Consider the following 20,704-nt stretch of genomic DNA (forward strand, 5'->3'; position numbering starts at 1 on the left):
CACTGGACCCTACCGACCTGAACAACTTAAGACCCATCTCATTACTCCCATTCACCTCTAAACTTCTAGAACGCTTAGTCTACAACCGTCTTAGCTCCTACCTCAATGAAAATAACCTTCTTGACCCCTTACAGTCTGGCTTTCGCTCGCAGCACTCCACGGAAACTACCTTACTAAAACTCACTAACGATTTACTAACTGCTAAAACCAACAGCCAGTACTCCATACTCCTACTACTTGACCTCTCTGCGGCCTTTGATACTGTTGACCACCCGCTCCTTCTCAATAAACTCCATTCCCTTGGCCTCCGAGATTCTGCTCTATCCTGGTTCTCTGGCTATTTATCACAGCGCTCCTTCAGTGTCAACTACAACTCTGTCTCCTCCTCTCCATTGCCCCTTTCTGTGGGGGTCCCCCAAGGCTCGGTTCTTGGACCCCTTCTCTTCTCTATCTACACCTCCTCCCTTGGTCACCTAATAACTGCCCACGGCTTCCAATACCACTTATACGCTGATGACACCCAAATCTATCTGTCTACTCCTCACCTCACTCCTTCAGTCTCCTCTCGCATTACTAACTTACTAACTGACATATCAGCATGGATGTCGCACCACTTCCTTAAACTAAATCTCTCTAAAACTGAGCTATTAATATTCCCCCCCGCCCGTGCCCCCCTCCATGACTTTTCCATCAAAATCAACAATGCAACCATCAGTCCCTCCCCTCACGCCAGGGTACTAGGTGTAATCCTAGACTCTGACTTGTCATTTCAGCCTCAAATCCAATCGCTGTCAAAAGTTTGTAGAATTCACCTCCGTAACATCTCTAAAATTCGCCCTTTTTTAACAAATGAAACCACCAAGCTCCTCATTCACTCCCTTGTTATCTCTCGCCTTGACTATTGCAACTCCCTTCTCATTGGTCTACCGCTCCATAGGCTCCTCCCCTCTTCAGTCTATCATGAATGCTGCTGCCAGACTTATCCACCTTACCAACCGCTCAGTGTCTGCCAACCCTCTACTTCAATCCCTACACTGGCTCCCAATCACCCAGCGAATTAAATTCAAAATTCTAACCACAACATACAAAGCCATTCACAACTCTGCCCCAAGCTACATCACTAATCTTGTCTCCAAATATCGCCCAAATCGACCCCTCCGCTCTTCTCAAGACCTCCTGCTTTCAAGCTCTCTCATCTCTTCCTCCCATGCTCGTCTCCAGGATTTCTCCAGAGCCTCTCCCATCCTCTGGAACTCGCTACCTCCATCTATCCGGCTATCCCCTACTCTTACTACCTTCAGGCAATCCCTGAAAACTCATCTCTTCAGGAAAGCCTATCATGTCTCCAACTAATCTCCTACCACTTCCACCAGCTCATTCCCCACAGTTACAACCTTTTGTACCACCCGCCCCACCCTATTAGATTGTAAGCTGTTCTGAGCAGGGCCCTCTTAATCCTATTGTATTGTATTGTATTATAACTGTATTGTCTCCCTTTTATATTGTAAAGCGCTGCGTAAACTGTTGGCGCTATATAAATCCTGAATAATAATAATAATAATAATACTATACTATAATGAGCATATCATCCTACTAAAACACTGCTTTGTAAAAAACAAAAAACAAAATCGTTCATAGGTCTGGAATGCGCTCAAGTGTTAAGGACCCCTCCCCCATACAGTAAAATTGGACAATTAGGATTTGTGTTGCCCCTTCTGTATCTTGCACAATGCTGACCACAGAGCCAGCCAGTCCTTGTAGCTTTGATTTTCCAATCTGTGCAAAAGTTCAGATCTTTGGTTTAGTTCCCCCTCTGGGGGGGTTGGGGGGGGGGGGGATCCTGGCTTCCTCTGCTCCCCATCCATCCAACCATCAGATGAAGAATGTGGATGGGATGGTGGAAGACGGTTCTGGGCTCGAGGTCCACACAATATGAGAATTGTCCTTGATGGACGTTCTCGGCTCACACACAACAGTGACCCCAGAGAGAATTCTGGGATCTGTGCCAATATCACATACACATCTGCATCCCGGTCATGTGACCTCCTCAGACCAACGCTGTGCTGGGTGAAGAAACAGAACAGATGGTGGAATAGGAGGAACGGGGTGGCCGTGTGTGCGATCCTCTCCGACACCCAAGGTAAGTGGATTTCCTGCTCAGGAGATGGAGAGATTTGTGGTTGTGCAATGACTCTTCCAACCAATAACAGTATATGGGAAATTATTATTATTATTATTCAGGATTTATTTAGCGCCAACAGTTTGCACAGCACTTTACAATCTTAAGGGAAGACAATACAGTTACACTACATCAGACATACAAGAGGGTTCTGCTCATAAGAGCTTACACTCTAAAAGGGTGGGGAAATATTGTATATGCCTGTCATGCTTTTACTGCTATCTTGGGCTCAAGTGGTTGTCCCCTCACTTCCTGTCCTGGTGACAACATACTTCCCTACCAGGCTAATTCTGACATTTCTCTCCTACATGTAAAAATCATCATTTTTTTGCTAGAAAATTACATAGAACCCCCAAACATTATATATGATTTTTTTTAGCAAAGACCCTAGAGAATACAATGGCGGTTGTTGCAACTTTTTTTCTCACACAGTATTTGCGCAGGAATTTTTTGAACGTGTTTTTTTTTTGGGGAAAAAAACAGTTTTGTGTTTTAAAAAAAAAACAAAACAGTAAAGTTAGCCCAATGTTTTTGCATATTGTGAAAGATGAAGTTACGCCGAGTAAATAGATACCTAACATGTCACGCTTCAAAATTGCACACGCTCGTGGAATGGCGCCAATGTTCGGTACTTAAAAATCCCCATAGGCGACGCTTGAAATTTTTTTACTGGTTACATGTTTTGAGTTACAGAGGAGGTCTAGGGACAAAATGATTGCTCTCATTCCAATGTTCGCGGCGATACCTCACATGTATGGTTTGAACACCGTTTTCATATGTGGGCGGGACTTACGTATGCGTTCGCTTCTGCGTGCGAGCACACGGGGACAGCGGCGCTTTAAAAAAAAAAAAATTTTATTGTTAATTATATTTTCTTTTTTTTATTTTGACACTTTTTTGAAAAAAAAAAATTTTGATCACTTTTATTCCTATTACAAGGAATGTAAACATCCCTTGTTATAGGAACATGACATGACAGGTCCTCTTAATAGTGAGATATGGGGTCAATAAGACCTCACATCTCACCACTAAGCTGGGAAGCCTGAAATAAAAATAAAACAAAAAACGATCGCCGCTTCCAAGCCGAATCGGCGCCATTTTTTTGAATGGAGAGGCCGGGCGTGACGTCATAACATCGCGCCCGGCCTCCGATGATCATAGAGACTCCGGCGACCATCTGGATCCGCTCTCCGCCTCACCGATCGTAATGGTGAGTCGGAACAAGCACCGGAGGGCGGCGGGAGGGAGCGGGGGACGTCCCCTCTCGCCTCCCATAAGAACGATCAAGCGGCGGAATGGCCACTATGATCATTCCTATGGTGTAGAGATTCGCAGGCTGAAGCCGGCAATATCTGAATGATGTCTGTAACTACAGGCATCATTCAGATATACCCGCTCAAAGCCCAGGACGTCACATGATGGTGGGCGGGCGGGAAGTGGTTAAATCTCCAACAGCAACACAGACAAATGAAAGTTCTTTACATAAATCTGTTCTCCAGGCAGCTATTAAAATAAATAAATAAAAAAGAAAAACCAAATGATCACCAAGCATTTTAAGTCCCTAAATATGACCTGGTATTGGCCCCTGTACAGCAGAGCTCAGGTTGGGAGTGGGGAAACCAATACAAGGAGGCTATCGGTTGTTCTGTGGTGTTCACAGCTGATTGGAGGAGAGAGCAGAGTGACAGAGAAATAAACTCATCACTGTGCTTGCCCACTGTTCCTTTACAGGCTGGGGCAACCTGGGCTCAGAGGAAGTGGGTTGAACGATGATGGCCATCAGACTGAGGACATCTAGTGTCAGAAAAATACTACTGCAGGGGAAAGATCTGGATTGAACATGAATATGCAGAAAAGGCTGGTTTGGTTATTTTAAGCTGTAATGGGTTCCTCAATTTATTTCTCTTGTTCCTGTTGGTGGGATTCCAGATATCATTTAGATAAAATGAATCTACACCTAGAAAAGTCTCAGAATTGTCTAATTGGTCATTTTAAGTGATCTTAAGAGCCTGGATGATCTGAATGTCTTTCTGATGAGGTCCTGCCCCCCGGGGGGAAGATAATCTTCTGCGCACAGCTGTAGGTGGATATAACAGAGGACAACGCAAATAACTGTCAGCAGAGAAGGAGCAGAATATGTTCATCTCTATAAGAAACGCACACACAGCCGTCATCTCCTCTTCTGTACAGACCGCCATGTAAGAGGGCCCCCTTAAAGAGGAACTCCGGGCAAATACAAAATGACACCTAGGATACAGCCTGTTACTAACATTAACCACTTGCCCTCCGGAACATTTACCCCCCCCCCCCCCCCCATGACCAGGCAATTTTTAGCTATACGGCACCGCGTTCCTTTAACTATTTAATTAACAATTGCGCGGTCACGCTGTGCCCAAATAAAATTTATATCATTTTTCCCCACAAAGAGAGCTTTCTTTTGGTGCTATTTGATCACCTAAAAAAAACAAAAAAAAAAAACAAAAGACCAAATATATAAAAAAAAATTTTTTACTTTCTGCTATAAAACATATCCAAATAAAAAATATAAAAAATCGAATTTCAATTTTTGCGCAAAAGTTATATCGTCTATAAACCATGGGATATATACTGGAATTTGTATTTATATATGTTTTTTTACTAGTTGAGTGGCGTCCGTCCATTAGGGATGCCCAGGCGTCACCCCCCCCCCCATATGAATAATGGATAGATTGATACATAGCATGAATCTCCCCACAGCCACTTCGGCCACCCCCTATTCATGTGTCCGGTCCCTTTCAGGACGCCGGGCGTGTGAATTACAGCGGCGGGGTTTTTTTTTTTTTGTAAGCACCTGATTAGAGTATGAGCAGAATCACATATTGTATATACTGTATATACTGTATATACGTGACTTCCCATCCGTCTCAGACCGCCCTGTCTATGGGGTGACAACACTGCTGTGCGATTTCACTGCAGAACAAATAGCGTTGTCACCCTTATACAGGAAGTGGAGCAATAATGTATCTACTGGCAGGATCATCAGGGAATAACACTGTGCTATGGGGGAGGGGCCACCTTTGTTCTCATTACTGACCGGCTGCATCATATATGTCATTCTGGTCAGATTTATACTTTAAAGGGGCAGTCCACTGACAGCGGATCTTCCCGTGTGTTGGATGTCCGGTGATATCTTCTGCCTCTCGGGGGCACTGGATGTGTTTCGCAGAGCTCTGCAATCATTGGAAGTTCTCTTCTACATTTTGAATACATTCTTATGTATCCGGCTGAGAGAAGTGCGGAGAGTAACATCTGTGTGACATCCCCGGGAAGTTACTCCAGTTTCTGGAGGATTTCTTGTTTTTTGGAGAAGTGAAATCCCTTGCGGCTTTGCAGTTTTACATAATGTACTCAACTTATTACTGAATAGGAGAGCAGCTCAGCCTCAGAAGCATTAAACAGAATGAAAACAAAAAGATACAAAAACATCAACAAAAAGATACAAAAACAATTCTTTTCAAATTGATCATTAAACAGAATGCAAAAGTAAAACAAAAGGTACAAAACATCAACAAAAAGATACAAAAACAAGTATTTTCAAATTGATAATTAAACAGAATGCAAATAAAAACAAAAGATACAAAACATCAACAAAAAGATACAAAAACAAGTATTTTCAAATTGATCATTAAACAGAATGCAAAAAACAAACAAAAAAAACAAAAAAAAAAACAATACAAAAAACCCCCAAAAAAGATACAAAAGAAAACAAAAAGCTAAAACAAAAAATTGAAAAGATACAAAAAACAACAACAAAAAAAAGATACAAAAAACAACTAAAAAAGAAATAAAAAATAACATAAAAGTTGCAAAACAACAACAAGAAGTATTTCTAAAGGGCAGCACAGTGGTGTAGCGGTTAGCACTTTCGCCTAGCAGCAATTGGATCGCTGCTTCAAATCCCGAGCACAACACCAACTGCCTGGAGTTTGCATGTTCTCCCTGTTCCTGCGTGGGTTTCCTCCGGGTACTCCGGTTTCCTCCCACACTCCAAAGACATGCTAGTAGGTAAATTAGATCCTGTTGAAAAAATTGGCCAAATATGTGTATGTGTTTGTAAGCGTGTCGGGACCCCATGGGGCAAAGGACCGTGCTATACTGCAGATGGGCACCGACGGCAAAAGTGCCCTGAGGCGATTCAGTTCGCATAGGTATTGCTATACAAGTCACTCATTCATTCATTCATTCAAAGTAATCATTGGTGATGTTTGTCTTTCAGATGACCGGGGGGACAGGGAGGGAGACCAGCCTCGTCCAGCAGACCTTTGCTCTGCTGCGGAAGAATATTCTGGTACAATGGAGGCGTCTGGGAAATGTAGTGCTGGTAAGTAAACCGTGACTGGGGGCAATCCTGTGGGTGTTTTTGGCTCTCTATGTCCATATTAGCAAGAGTTCCCCTTACTTCCTATCTCAGTGACACCAAGGCATGAGATGACAGGGTGCAGGTGTAGGTGGGGTGCAGCACCTTGCGTCTTGCTTTTTGACTGCTGGTGATTGCTGGGTGGCATTTTTAGGTTCTTTTTGGGGCTCTTCCTTGAAGCTTTTTAACACCTTTTTCTGACACTTTTTATACGGCTTTTTTTTCTTTGCTTCCTTCAGCCTACTAATTAAGGGTTAATTGGTGACAGGTGCTTGAGGCATATATAACCTTGTGTAGAACTCATTGTGAGCTTGCTCATCGTTGAGCTTGCTGGAACTCTGTCCAAGTGGAACTGGACTAAGTGGTGAGTTAAAAACCAGAGTTAGTGGAACTGGACTAAGTGGTGAGTTAAAAACCAGAGTTAGTGGAACTGGACTAAGTGGTGAGTTAAAAACCAGAGTTAGTGGAACTGGACTAAGTGGTGAGTTAAAAACCAGAGTTAGTGGAACTGGACTAAGTGGGGAGTTAAAAACCAGAGTTTAAAACAGGTGGTTATAACAGGGATCATAGTACCTGTGTAGTGTGAGTACCTGAGTGTTGTCTGAGTAGTGTGTGTGGATCGTTAGTACTTGTGTATTGTGGGTGCACGTGGGTCTGCGGGTGCACGTAGGTCTGCGGTAGGAATGAGCCGAACACCCCCCTGTTCGGTTCGCACCAGAACATGCGAACAGGCAAAAAATTTGTTCGAACACGCGAACACTGTTAAAGTCTATGGGACACGAACATGAATAATCAAAAGTGCTAATTTTAAAGGCTTATATGCAAGTTATTGTCATAAAAAGTGTTTGGGGACCCGGGTCCTGCCCCAGGGGACATGGATCAATGCAAAAAGAAGTTTTAAAAACGGCAGTTTTTTCGGGAGCAGTGATTTTAATAATGCTTAAAGTGAAACAATAAAAGTGTAATGTTCCTTTAAATTTTGTACCTGGGGGGTGTCTATAGTATGCCTGTAAAGGGGCGCATGTCTCCCGTGTTTAGAACAGTCTGACAGCAAAATGACATTTCAAAGGAAAAAAAGTCATTTAACCACTTAACCACTGGGCACTTAAACCCCCTTAATAACCAGACCAATTTTCAGCTTTCGGTGCTCTCACACTTTGAATGACAATTACTCAAATTAATTTTTTGTCCTTTTTTTCACACAAATAGAGCTTTCTTTTGGTGGTATTTAATCACCGCTGGGTTCTTTATTTTTTGCGCTATAAAAGTAAAAATTTTCTGTTATAAAATTTTGCAGATTAGTAATTTTTTCTTCATATATTTTGGCCAAAATGTATACTGCTACATATCTTTATTAAAAATAACCCAAATGGGTGTATATTATTTGGTCTTTGTGAAAGTTATAGAGTCCACAAGCTATGGTGCCAATCTCTGAAAATTGATCACACCTGAAGTACTGACGGCCTATCTAATTTCCTGAGACCCTAACATGCCAGAAAAGTACAAATACCCCCCAAATGACCCCTTTTTGGAAAGAAGACATTCCAAGGTATTTAGAAAGATGCATGATGAGTTTTTTGAAGTTGTCATTTTTTCCCACAATTCTTTGCAAAATCAAGATTTTTTATTTTTTTTTTTCCACAAAATTGTCATATTAGCAGGTTATTTCTCACACACAGCATATGCATACCACAAATTACACCCCAAAACACATTCTGCTATTACTCCCGAGTATGGCGATACCACATGTGTGAGACTTTTACACAGCGTGGCCACATACAGAGGCCCAACATGCAAGGAGCACCTTCAGGCGTTCTGGAGTGCCCAGGCCAATTCTGACATTTCTCTCCTACATGTAAAAATCATAATTTATTTGCTAGAAAATTACATAGAACCCCAAAACATTATATATGCTTTTTTAGCAAAGACCCTAGAGAATACAATGGCGGTCGTTGCAACTTTTTATCTCGCACGGTATTTGCACAGCAATTTTTCGAACACGTTTTTTAAAAAAAAAAACAGTTTTGTGCTTTCAAAAAAAACAAAACAGTAAAGTTAGCCCAATGTTTTTACATAATGTGAATAATTAAGTTATGCCGAGTAAATAGATACCTAACATGTCACCCTTCAAAATTGCACACGCTTGTGGAATGGCGCCAAACTTCGCTACTTAAAAATCCCCATAGGAGACGCTTTAAAAAATTTTACTGGTTACATGTTGTGAGTTACAGAGGAGGTCTAGGGCCAAAATTATTGATCTCGCTCTACCGATGGCAGTGATACCTCACATGTGTGGTTTGAACACCATTTTCATATGTGGGCGCAACTTACGTATGCGTTCGCTTCTGACTTGCGAGCACACGGGGACACGGGGAAATTTTTTTTTTTTTTTTTATTCATTTTACTTTATTTATTTTAGTTTGAGGCTTTTTTCCAAAAAATAAATTTTTTGATCACTTTTATTTCTATTACAAGGAATGTAAACATCCCCTGTAATAGGAATATGGCATGACAGGTCCTCTTTACAATAAGATATGGGGTCAATAAGACCCCACCTCTCACCTCTAGGCTGGGAAGCCTGAAATAAAAAAAAAAATTAAAAAAGATCCTGGCTTCGATCGTAGCGCTGAGTCGGTAGAAGCACCTGAGGGTGGCGAGAGGGGGGGGGGGGGCGTCCCCTCTTGCCTCCCGTAAGAACTATCAAGCAGTGGAACAGCTGCTATGATCATTCTTATGGTGTAGGGAATCGCCGGCTTAAAAAGATGATATCTGAATGATGCCTGTAGCTGCACCCATCATTCAGATATCAGTCAAGGATGTCGTATGACGGCCGGCGGGCAGGAAGTGGTTAAAACACATTTTTTTTAACACAAAGTTGTCCATTTATACAATATTTCTAACACATAGCATGTACATAGCAAAAATGACACCCCAAAATTGATTTTCCTACTCCTCCTGAGTACGGCGATACCACATGTGTGTGACTTCCGCAGCCTGGCCACATACAGAGGCCGAGTACAGCCGAGCATGGCCGAGCATGGCAGAGTATAGCCAAGTATGGCTGAGCATGGCAAAGTATGGCTGGGTATCACCGAGTATTGCAGAGTATGGCGGAGTATGGCAAAGTATGGCTGGGTATCACCGAGTATTGCAGAGTATGGCGGAGTATGGCAGGGTATGGCGGGGTATGGCGGAGTATGGCGGAGTATGGCGGGGCATGGCGGGGTATTGCACAGGGTCATTGCAGATTATTGCACAGGGTCATTGCAGAGTATTGCACAGGGTTGCGCAGGATCATTGCAGAGTATTGCACAGGGTTGCGCAGGATCATTGCAGAGTATTGCACAGGGTTGCACAGGATCGTTGCAGAGAATTGCACAGGGTTGAGCAGGATCATTGCAGAGTATTGCACAGGGTTGCACAGGATCATTGCAGAGTATTGCACAGGGTCATGGGGGGGATGGCTGAGCATGGAGGGATGGATGTGACTGTACATGTCACTGAGCTGCGCTGTGGGCACTACACATCCAGCCCACAGCGCGGCTCCCATCCTATCTCTCCCCCTCTGTACCGATCGGTACAGAGAGGGGAGGGAGGAACCGGCGTCATGTCATGACGCTGGTTTGTTTACATGTGATCGCTCCGTCATTTGACGGAGCGATCACATGGTAAACGGCCGCGATCACGGATGTTCCTGTGTGCGCACCCCAGGGGGCGCGCGGGAGCAGGTTTCTGGAATCACGTCATATGACTTGATCCCAGAGTTATCCATCTGCCCTGCAGCCGTCATTTGGCTATGGGGCGGTTGGCAAGTGGTTAAAACTACTCGCGGCTATTAATGAATTGTCGGTCCGACAATACACATAAAAGTTCATTGATAAAAACGGCATGGGATTTCCCCACAGGGGAACCCCGAACCAAAATTTAAAAAAAAAATGGCGTGGGGATCCCCCTAAATTCCATACCAGGCCCTTCAGATCTGGTATGGATATTAAGGGGAACCCCGAGCCAGAATTTTTTTTAAAAAATGGCGTGGGGGTCCCCCTCAAAATCCATACCAGACCCTTCAGGTCTGGTATGGATTTTAAGGGGAACCCCGCACCAAAATTTTAAAAAAAAAATGGCGTGGGGTCCCCGCAAAAATCCATACCAGTGGTAGGTTGACCAAAGCACATAAACCCAAGGTAAGTATAGTAGCAAGCACTAGTTGCAATCTCGGAACACCCAATAAGAGGATAATATTCGACCGGTCTAATCTATGTGGCATGTTCACCAATGCCAGGAGCCTGGTGGACAAGATGGGTGAACTAGAGATACTGTTGTACGAGGAGGATTTGGATTTGGTGGGAATTTCAGAGGCCTGATTCAACAGCTCTCATGATTGGCTGGTAACCATTCAAGGGTATACCCTTTACTGCAAGGATAGAGAGGGTAAAAAAGGGGGAGGGGTATGCCTATATATTCTTGCCAAATCAATCTATTAACCTTCTATGAGGAGGTGAGTTGCCATCTAGATAAAGGAAGGCCCGTAGACGGGGTGTATCTGGATTTTGCAAAAGCATTTGACACAGTTCCCCATAAACGTTTACTGTACAAAATAAGGTCTGTTGACATGGACCATAGGGTGAGTACATGGATTGAAAACTGGCTACAAAGGCGAGTTCAGAGGGTGGTGATAAATGGGGAGTACTCAGAATGGTCAGGGGTGGGTAGTGGGGTCCCCCAGGGTTCTGTGCTGGGACCAATCCTATTTAAATTTATTCATAAACGACCTGGAGGATGGGATAAACAGTTCAATCGCTGTATTTGCAGACGATACTAAGCTAAGCAGGGAAATAACTTCTCCGCAGGATGTGGAAACCTTGCAAAAAGATCTGAACAAATTAATGGGGTGGGCGACTACATGGCAAATGAGGTCCAATGTAGAAAAATGTAAAATAATGCATTTGGGTGGAAAAAATATGAATGCAATCTATACACTGGGGGGAGAACCTCTGGGGGAATCTAGGATGGAAAAGGACATGGGGGTCCTAGTAGATGATAGGCTCAGCAATGGCATGCAATGCCAAGCTGCTGCTAATAAAGCAAACAGAATATTGGCATTAAAAAGGGGGATCAACTCCAGAGATAAAATGATAATTTTCCCGCTCTACAAGACTCTGGTCCGGCCGCACCTGGAGTATGCTGTCCAGTTCTGGGCACCAGTCCTCAGGAAGGATGTACTGGAAGTGGAGCGAGTACAAAGAAGGGCAACAAAGCTAATAAAGGGTCTGGAGGATCTTAGTTATGAGGAAAGGTTGCGAGCTCTGAACTTATTCTCTCTGGAGAAGAGACGCTTGAGAGGGGATATGATTTCAATATACAAATACCGTACTGGTGACCCCACAATAGGGAGAAAACTTTTTTGTGGAAAGGAGTTTAACAAGACTCGTTGCCACTCATTACCATTAGAAGAAAAGAGGTTTAACCTTAAACTACATAGAGGGTTCTTTACTGTAAAAGCGGCAAGGATGTGGAATTCCCTTCCACAGGTGGTGGTCTCAGCGGGGGGGGGGGGCATTGATAGTTTCAAGAAATGATTATATAAGCACTTGAACTGTGTGTAAGGTTAAGTCACCGTGTTTGGGGGGGGTGTGACCGGAAGTGGACACTGATGTGAGAGCGATGTGAGAGTGAGAGTGTTTTCTCCCTCCCTCCCCTCTTTCTCTTCCCGGGATTGATCCCCCCAGGAGCCTTTAGATGCCGCGGGCTGTCCGAAAGCTGCTGCCGTTTGTGAGATGCAGCTCTCGGTTGGTGTGCTGCTGAGAGCAGAGTCTTCCCTTCAAGCACACATGGATATCAGCAGTGAAAATCACGGAGGAGATTAGAACAGCTTCCCCCCTCCCCCCTCCTTTTTCATCCAAGACCCTTGAAGATAGGGATAAAGAGTGAGACAACTCGCCCCCCCTGCCTCCTTGAAATTCTTTGGATGTCAGGGCTGTGGCTGGGTGAGACATTTCCATCTATTTATCTATTGGAGGAAGTGGAAGGAAGCTGCTCAGAGATAGTGCAAACTGTCACAGTCTTATATGCTGGAACAAAGGAGAGTGATTTCTTTTTTTTTTTCTTTCCCTGCAAGACTAGGATATATGAACTTTTTTGGGTGAGAAACTTCCAACTATTTACTCCTGGCACAGGGGGGACGGACGTAAACTAGAGACAAAGTATTTGTATTCTTGTCCCCCCCCCCCCTCTACTGCCTCATGGTGCAAAGCTAAGAGCCCGGGACTGTGAATTGCAATTTATGAACTGTGTTTGGTTGTGCCTGAGACATTATATATAAATCATATAAACCAGATAAGCACCGGGAAGCGCAAACTTAACTTTTTTTTTTTTTTTTTTTTTTTTAAGCGCTGAGTAGCTAATCCTGAAGGTGTTACCTATGTTCGTTACATATGCCTAGCTGGGACTACTAGCTATAGCACTATAGTGCTGTGTGCTGCTACCCCAAGCGAACCAGTGTTTGAATTATAGCTTTACTACCTGGACATTTAAACCTATAGGGTGGTCTAGTGGTCTTACGGGAGCTGGAGGTGGAAAAGTAAAAGGATATTCTTTTTTTTTTTTTCCCTTCTCTGTACCCTCCTGGTTCGCTGCTCACAGGTAAACAGTATGACTAGAAAGAAGGGAGAGGAGCGGGCACAGCAGGAGAATACTGGTTCTTTGGCAACACGTTCGGCAAAGGAAAAAGGGAACCAGGCTGCTGCGGCTGCTAAACTGGAGAGATTTGCCCATGCTCCTGGAAAGTCACCCAACAAAGGGCCCCTGCAGTCAGGTGTAAAGGCCCAACCGGGACCCTCACAGGACAGAAAGAGTCAAGGTCAGGGTCAGAAGGCCACGGTATTAACAGGCATAAAAATGGCAGGTAACGGGGGGGGCAGAAAGTGAGAGCCTACCACTCCCTGTTGAACCAACACCCCATATACTGTCAGCATCACAGGAAGAATCAGAACCAACGTTGAGGGGTACACTAATGGCGGTAAATGCATGCAAATGTTCATTAAATAGTCTATCTGAACAAATTGGGGGAATCAAGGAGGAACTGCTGGTGATGGTCCAGGATTTGAAGAAAGTTGGGGAAAGGACAAGTGCCCTAGAGGAGAGATTGAGCTTAATTGAAGACGATTTTTTTCCCCTTAAAACAGGAAATTAAAGTAATGAGAGAGCTAATGGGCCTTCAAGCCTCAAAATTGGATGAATTTGAGAACAGGGCGCGCAGGAGTAATGTGCGTGTGGTGGGACTCCCAGAGATGGTCAAAGGCCCCCCAGCCTGCTGAGTTCCTAGAGAAATGGCTCAAGGAGACATTTGGGGAAGACATCTTCTCACCACAGTTCTCAATAGAGAGAGCCCAGGGCACCGCCATCGGGCGGGCGCCCCCGGTCAATCCTTCTAAAATTTCTTAACTACAAGGACAAGGAGATCCTCCTAAGAAGAGCCAGGGAGATGGGGAATATTTTTTTTTAAAGGCGTTAGGACATAATTTTACCCAGACTACTCCCCAACATTGCAAAAGCGAAGAGCAGACTTCATGGGGATTAAACGCTTTCTACAGAAACCTAAAATTAAGTACGGCCTATTGTATCCTGCACGCTTGAGAATTACGACAGCTGGGGGAACCCAATTTTTTGATACACCAACTGACGCGGCAAGATGGTTTGAAGAAAATAAAAAGAATTTATAGACTGGTGGGATATAAATGTACAAGAGATGGCCCGTGGGGATGGGAGGGGGGGGGAGGGGGGAGGTACAAGTAGGATATAGTTATAATGTATGTGGTAGGTTGTGCACTAGTGGGTATGTTTTTGATTGGTCTGGTTTTGGTGGGAGGGGGGTGGAGGGGGAAGGACAATATTAAAACACGACAACACATAATAGAGGGGTGGTATGAGTGGGAGGAATGGGGAGTAGAGTGGGAAATGGTCACGTATACAACCCCAGGGGTTAGCCTAGGTAGACAAGCACAAGTGGGTTGGGAGGATGGACTGAGAGTGGGGTGGGGGGGTAGGGGGAGGTGAGGAGGGTGGAGGGGAGGGGTGGAGGTAGGTGTGGGGATGGGAGGTGGTCGGGGGGGAGGTACATTTACTATTTACATTAAAAGGTATACACTGAATGGGGTTAAGGATATAAAGAATAAGCGCAAAGACACAAAGAAGGTACGCTGTGTAATCACACAAAATGATTTAAGCACAACAATACACTTTTTCAAGGTAGGCGCACGGGTAAATGACAATTATGTATGTATAGAAAATGGTGTAATGTTAATATTTTGGTGTGCTCTCTTTTCGAAGAAGGGGTATAACGTACTTGCCTTTTGCCCACGCCCCCTACCACTCCAGGAATATTATAGAGACCCCCGTGATGCAAACTAGTACTCTTAATATAGCCTCCTGGAATGTTAGGGGGCTTGGGAACCCGGTTAAAAGGATGGCGATTTTCTCGACACTTGAGAAGGGTCGGATGGATTTGGGCTGCCTACAGGAGACACACTTAATGAGAGATACGATCACAAGCCTGTATGGTGGGAAATTTCGGTTTCAGTGCATTCCTCTTATTCTAGGGGTGGAAGTACAATAATAAGAACTGGTGTGCGTTTCTCCTGTAGGGAAGCCAAGATAGATACAGAGGGATGGTATGTGTTTCTGAATTGCCAGATAGAGAACAAACCATATATTGTGGCCAATCTTTATATTCCGCCTCTTTTTAAGATGGAGGTTCTATATAAATTGGCAGAGTTTCTCGAAGATAAAGAGGACATACTGGTTATAGTGGTGGGGGACTTTAATGAAGTTATCGATAAGAGCAAAGATCGATTCCCCTGGGGAAACAATCTGACAAAGTTTCTGATGGACGGTTAGCCCAATTTATGGAAGAGCTGGGATTGTGTGATGTCTGGAGAACCCGAAACCCAATGAGGCAGCAATACTCATGTCTCTCTAGTTCATATGCAACCTGGTCAAGAATAGACATGGCTTTTGGAAACGGGGATATGGTAAAGTTGGTAAAAAGCATAGTATACTCTGCTAGGGAAGTGTCTGACCATTCACCATTAATAATGATGATTCAGTTGGAAGGTCAGAACACCCCGAGAGCGTGGAGTATAAGTCCATTTTGGTTGGAGTTAATGAGGGAACCAACAGAGGTAACACTAAAATTAAAGGAATTTGTAACATTGAATAAGGGCTCCGCAAGCGCTGGGATAGTGTGGGATACTTTGAAGGCTTTCCTCAGAGGGTTAATAATACAACAGGTTGCAAAGATCAAAAGGAGGTCTAGGGAGTGGGAGGAGGTCACTGGGAGGGAAGCTGTGGATTCTGAAAATCAGTACGCGGTAGATCCAACTCCGGAAAAAAAAGAGAGGTGGCTTGAAAGTCAACAAAAATATCATAACATCATTACTAGAAAGGCAGAAAATAAGCGTCTTTTTCAGACCCAACGTACCTTTGCTGAGGGGGAGTGTGCAGGCCGTTTTTTGGCTTGGTTGGTGAACACCAATAACTCCCCATCAATAATCGCAGCCATTAGGATGCCAGGGGGAGAAATTACTTCTCGGACCCCTGAAATACTTGACGCATTTAGACAGTACTACGCAAATCTATACAAATCCAGGAGGGGAGAAGTGGCAAGAGATATGGATTGCTTCTTTGGGGGGATTGAGGTTCCAGCTCTTTCACAAAGGGAAAAAAACGAGCTAGAAGCCCCCATAACTCTGGAGAAATTGCAAAGAGAAGTGGCTGAGATGGCTAACCAGAAGTCCCCCAGCCCAGATGGTCTCCCCACTAAAATTTATAAGCGGTACAGTGAGGTGATGCTTCCAGAGTTATTGAGGATGCTAGAGGAGGTGGCCGCGGGGGGGGGGGATGCCCTCCTCAATGGCAGAAGCTACAATAGTGGTTATCCCAAAAGAAGGGATAGATCAAATGGATAGTTCGTCCTATAGGCCAATATCCCTACTGTGTTCAGACGCAAAAATACTGGCAAAAGTGCTGGCCGCTAGGGTGAATAAATATATACAAAAGCTTAAACATTCAGATCAATCTGGGTTTATCCCCAATAGATCTACCAACATTATTGTAAGGCAGGTATACCTGAACCTTCAGATCCCGACAATAAATGGGGGTTCACAAGCGGTCGTCTCTTTGGATTGCTGCCAAAGCTTTCGATAGCTTGGAGTGGGACTATTTGTGGCGGGCTCTGGAGGTGTTTGGGTTCGGACCCACTTTTATAGGCTGGGTGAAAGCACTTTATAAGACACCAAGAGCTAAGATAAGGATTAATAATACATACTCTGATCCGATCCAGCTGGAGAGGGGAACACGGCAGGGATTTCCCCTTTCACCTCTATTGTTTGCTTTAGCAATAGAGCCATTAGCAATTGCGATTAGATCTACGAGGGGGATACAGGGGTTTAAAAGAGAGATGGGAGAAGAAAGGATTGCATTATATGCAGATGACATTTTCTTCTTCCTCGGAGATATAGACGCATCCCTGGCGGGGGTTATGAACATAGTGGGGGAGTTTGGGAAGCTCTCAGGTCTGGTAATTAATTGGGAGAAATCGGCCCTGATGCCTGTAGATACAATAGACCTCTTCCCATCCTTGGTCGGGCAACTAAGGGTGGTAGACAGGATGAAGTATTTAGGAGTATGGTTAACAAGGGACCCAGGTCAGTATATTGAGGATAATCTTGCCTCCCTTCTGTTTAAATTTAAGCAGAAGTGTGATATCTGGAGCCGTCTTCCTCTGTCAGCAGCTGGAAGAATTAACCTCATTAAAAGGATCTGGATGCCCCAACTCTTGTATCAGCTACATAATTCTCCCGTTTGGATCGGAATGAGATGGTTCAAGAAAATGGAAACATTGTTCCGGGAACTAATCCGGAAGAAGGGGCAGGCTCGTATTAGCTTACAGATACTGCAGCTACCAATAAAAGAGGGCGGAGCGGTAGTTCCACACCTGCGCAGTTATTTTGTGGCTGCCCAGTTGCAGAATCTCAGGGGATGTAATATACCAGGGGAGAGTAATAAAAATGCACGAATGTTCGGCTCCTGCCAAATAGGGAAAGTTTATTCTAACTCCCAGGTTGTCTTTCTCTCACCTTAATGCTCTTCATCATTGGGTCCATATAGGCCCAGTAAAACTAACCCTATTTTAGGAATGGAGGTTCTCTCCAATGTTCAGGTTTAACTACAGGTTACGATTGTTGTAGAGCCCTTAGACTCAGACTCCTGAATTAATATAACTGTTTTAGAACCATGCCTGTGTTCTCCCTAACCTATATACAGTAGACCTCTTTGGATAGTTATGTTTATTGCTTACTACTGAATTTCGCAGGTTGACATGTGTGTTATTCTGTCACTTTGTTCAAACCGCAATTCTTAAATAAAGATTTAAAAAAAAAAAAAAAATGCACGAATGATGCTGCAGGGAGCCTTGCATAGCAGTTTGGTGGAAGCTCTGGAAGCGGATTCCCTATTCGCTGGATGACCCCACATTAAAACTAATAACAAAAGTATGGCAGGCGGCCAGGGTAGTAATGGGATACAGGGGGTTAACAGAATATACCCCAATTTGGGACAACAAGCAATTTCCAGATTTGACCCCCTTGGGTAATATAAATGTGTGGGAGGTTTGTGGTATCAGAAAACTCCTGCAACTATTTGATGGGAGTACCTTGAAATCATTCGAGGAGTTGAGGGGTGAGTACGGTATCCCAAACCAATCATTCTACCGGTATCTTGAAATTAGACACGCATTAAATGGCCACTTTAAAACCCAAATGGTGGAATGGTGTAAAGTACCTCTTATACAAAAAATAGCTATGACAGGATCCTCCAAAGGCTTAATATCAGAGATATATGAACAGATATGTAGTAGAGCCATTAATGGGGAAAGACTGGCTAAAAATAAGAAGGGATGGGAAGAGGACCTAGGGGAAAAAATAACAGGAGAACAGTGGAGAAGGATATTGGACTTGAGCTCCCATGTGTCAGTCTCCCCTTCACAGAAAATATCGCAGCTATTTTTGCTACATAGAGTTTACCACACTCCAAAGAAGCTTTTTCGGTACGGATACAGAGCTGATGACAAATGCCCAAGGTGTCAAGGAATAGGGGATTTGATCCATATGATGTGGAGGTGCCCAAAACTATTCAGGTACTGGACAGAGATATTGGAGGATATTAATCGTACCTTTGGGCTTAAGATAGACCTGAATGGTGCTATATGTCTGTTGGGGAAAATTGAGGAAAATACTGTGCCCAAAAAAAATAGTAAAAATTGCAGTAATAAGGTGTTTATTCCAAGCTCAAAAGATAATAGCTCAGAACTGGCAATCAGTGAGACCCCCGACATCAGAAGAATGGACTAAAGTGATGGATGCCAAAGTATGGAGGGAAAAAGTGGTATTTGTTAGACGGAGGAAACTGGACAAATTCTTAATGATGTGGAAGCCCCGGTTAGATAAAATGGGATGTCCCCCTTAAAGGGAATAATTAGGGAGAGGAGATCATATTCAAAGACTAGGAGGATATTATCGGGAAAATAAGGGGGGAGTGGAGAGAATGAAGGGAAGTGGTAAATAAGAGTGAGAAGAGAGAAATAAGAATACATAATATATCTGTTATTTAAATAGACATGGAAGGGACAGTTTGCACTTTATTAAAAGGGAGATTAGGAGGGAGGAGAGGGGGGGAGGGGTTATAAAAGGATAGAGGGGTCACAAAAGCCTAGAGAACCACAGAGGAGAGGGAGCTGAGGTATTGGTAGTAGTTGTGTGTCTCCTAAATGTTCCCTTTTTTTCCCTCTTTTAAAGAAAGTAAATATGAACTGGGTATAATAATGTATTGAAGTTTATTCAAGTGTGAATTTATACACGACATTGTAAAGATGTTATAATAGTATGTATACGGTTCGAGGTGCCTCTCGATCAGTGGTTTATGTTTTTGTAAAAATCATAAAATTAAAGGAGTTAAAAAAAAAAAAAGATAAGCACTTGAACAACTGCAACATACAGGGATATACAATGTAATACTGACATATAATCACACACATAGGTTGGACTTAATGGACTTTTTTCAACCTCACCTACTATCTAACTATGTAACTTGAGCTTGCTTTCTCAGGTGTACTTGGCGTTCTTACCAACATTCAATCTCCCAATCACAGTGGTAATTCTTCCAAGACAGGTTCAGGAGCCATCTATTTGTGTTTGTCCAACACCAACTGCTTGGCCTTTTGCCTCCTCTCCCAATGTTCCTGTACCCAAGAACTAAGAGTTCTGGGCAGGAGGTGTTCCAGTGTCCCCAACAGAAGGTCCTCGGGCATCTGGCTGGACTGCCCAAACATAAGGAAGAAGGGCATGGGTCCAATGGACTTGTGGACGGTGTAGTTATAGGCCCATACCACAGCCTCCCCCCCCATGTTGGCACCACCAATCTCAATAGCTCTAAAGTCTGCAGCATTCAGCAGGGTGTGATTGAATCACTCACAGGTGCCATTGCCTTGGAGGTGATAGGGAGTGGTGTGAGATTTACATTTGGTCATGATTACATACTCAAAGTTCTGGCCTTGGCCTGACAATATCCACTTTGAGCAGCCATACGATTGGACAATGTACTCCCAGAAATGTTTGGCAGTGGTGACAGCTATCTCACCCTTGGTAGGCACCACCACTGCGAACCTGGTAAAGTGGTCAGTGAAGACATGCACATATTGATAGCCATAGGGCGTGCTGGAGATCATTAGGAGGTCCATGGTCACCAATTCCAAAGGGCTCAGGGGTGGTGATTGTCATTGGAGTGATATTTTCAGAGGGAGCCCTGCAGCTGGCACAACTTTCACACTCCTGACAAGCTTTGTGCACCCAGTCTGACAAAAATGGAACTAAGAAGTACCTCCAAACAAGTGATTCTGTCTGATCCACCCCAAAATGGCTGCCTGTTCTGTGGATTACTTGGCAGATCTGTAGGATATGCAACTGGGGAATATCCCATAACTCGGAGGGGATACATGCCTGATAAGGTGCTTGATGGACCATGGATAGGGTACGGCCCACCTGCCACTCTCATTACAGGACTTGCAGGGTTCGATT

The 20,704-nt window shown here is 43.9% G+C and overlaps 1 protein-coding gene across 2 annotated transcripts in view; it reads left to right on the forward strand.

The window, feature by feature from the left end:
• The first annotated feature begins 1,844 nt into the window (after positions 1 to 1,844).
• Positions 1,845 to 20,704, forward strand: part of LOC141113855 (ABC-type organic anion transporter ABCA8-like) — an 84,753-nt gene continuing 65,893 nt past the window's right edge. The window contains exons 1-2 of one of the 2 annotated variants that reach the window (XM_073607182.1): positions 1,845 to 2,140; positions 6,435 to 6,539. In XM_073607182.1, coding sequence (XP_073463283.1) covers positions 1,933 to 2,140; positions 6,435 to 6,539 — 313 coding nt within the window. In that variant the 5' untranslated portion in view covers positions 1,845 to 1,932. The remainder of the gene's footprint in view (positions 2,141 to 6,434; positions 6,540 to 20,704) is intronic. The other variant, XM_073607180.1, reaches the window with a different exon arrangement.

The sequence above is a fragment of the Aquarana catesbeiana genome, linkage group LG12 (assembly GCF_042186555.1).
Source record: "Aquarana catesbeiana isolate 2022-GZ linkage group LG12, ASM4218655v1, whole genome shotgun sequence".
NCBI lineage: Eukaryota > Metazoa > Chordata > Amphibia > Anura > Ranidae > Aquarana > Aquarana catesbeiana.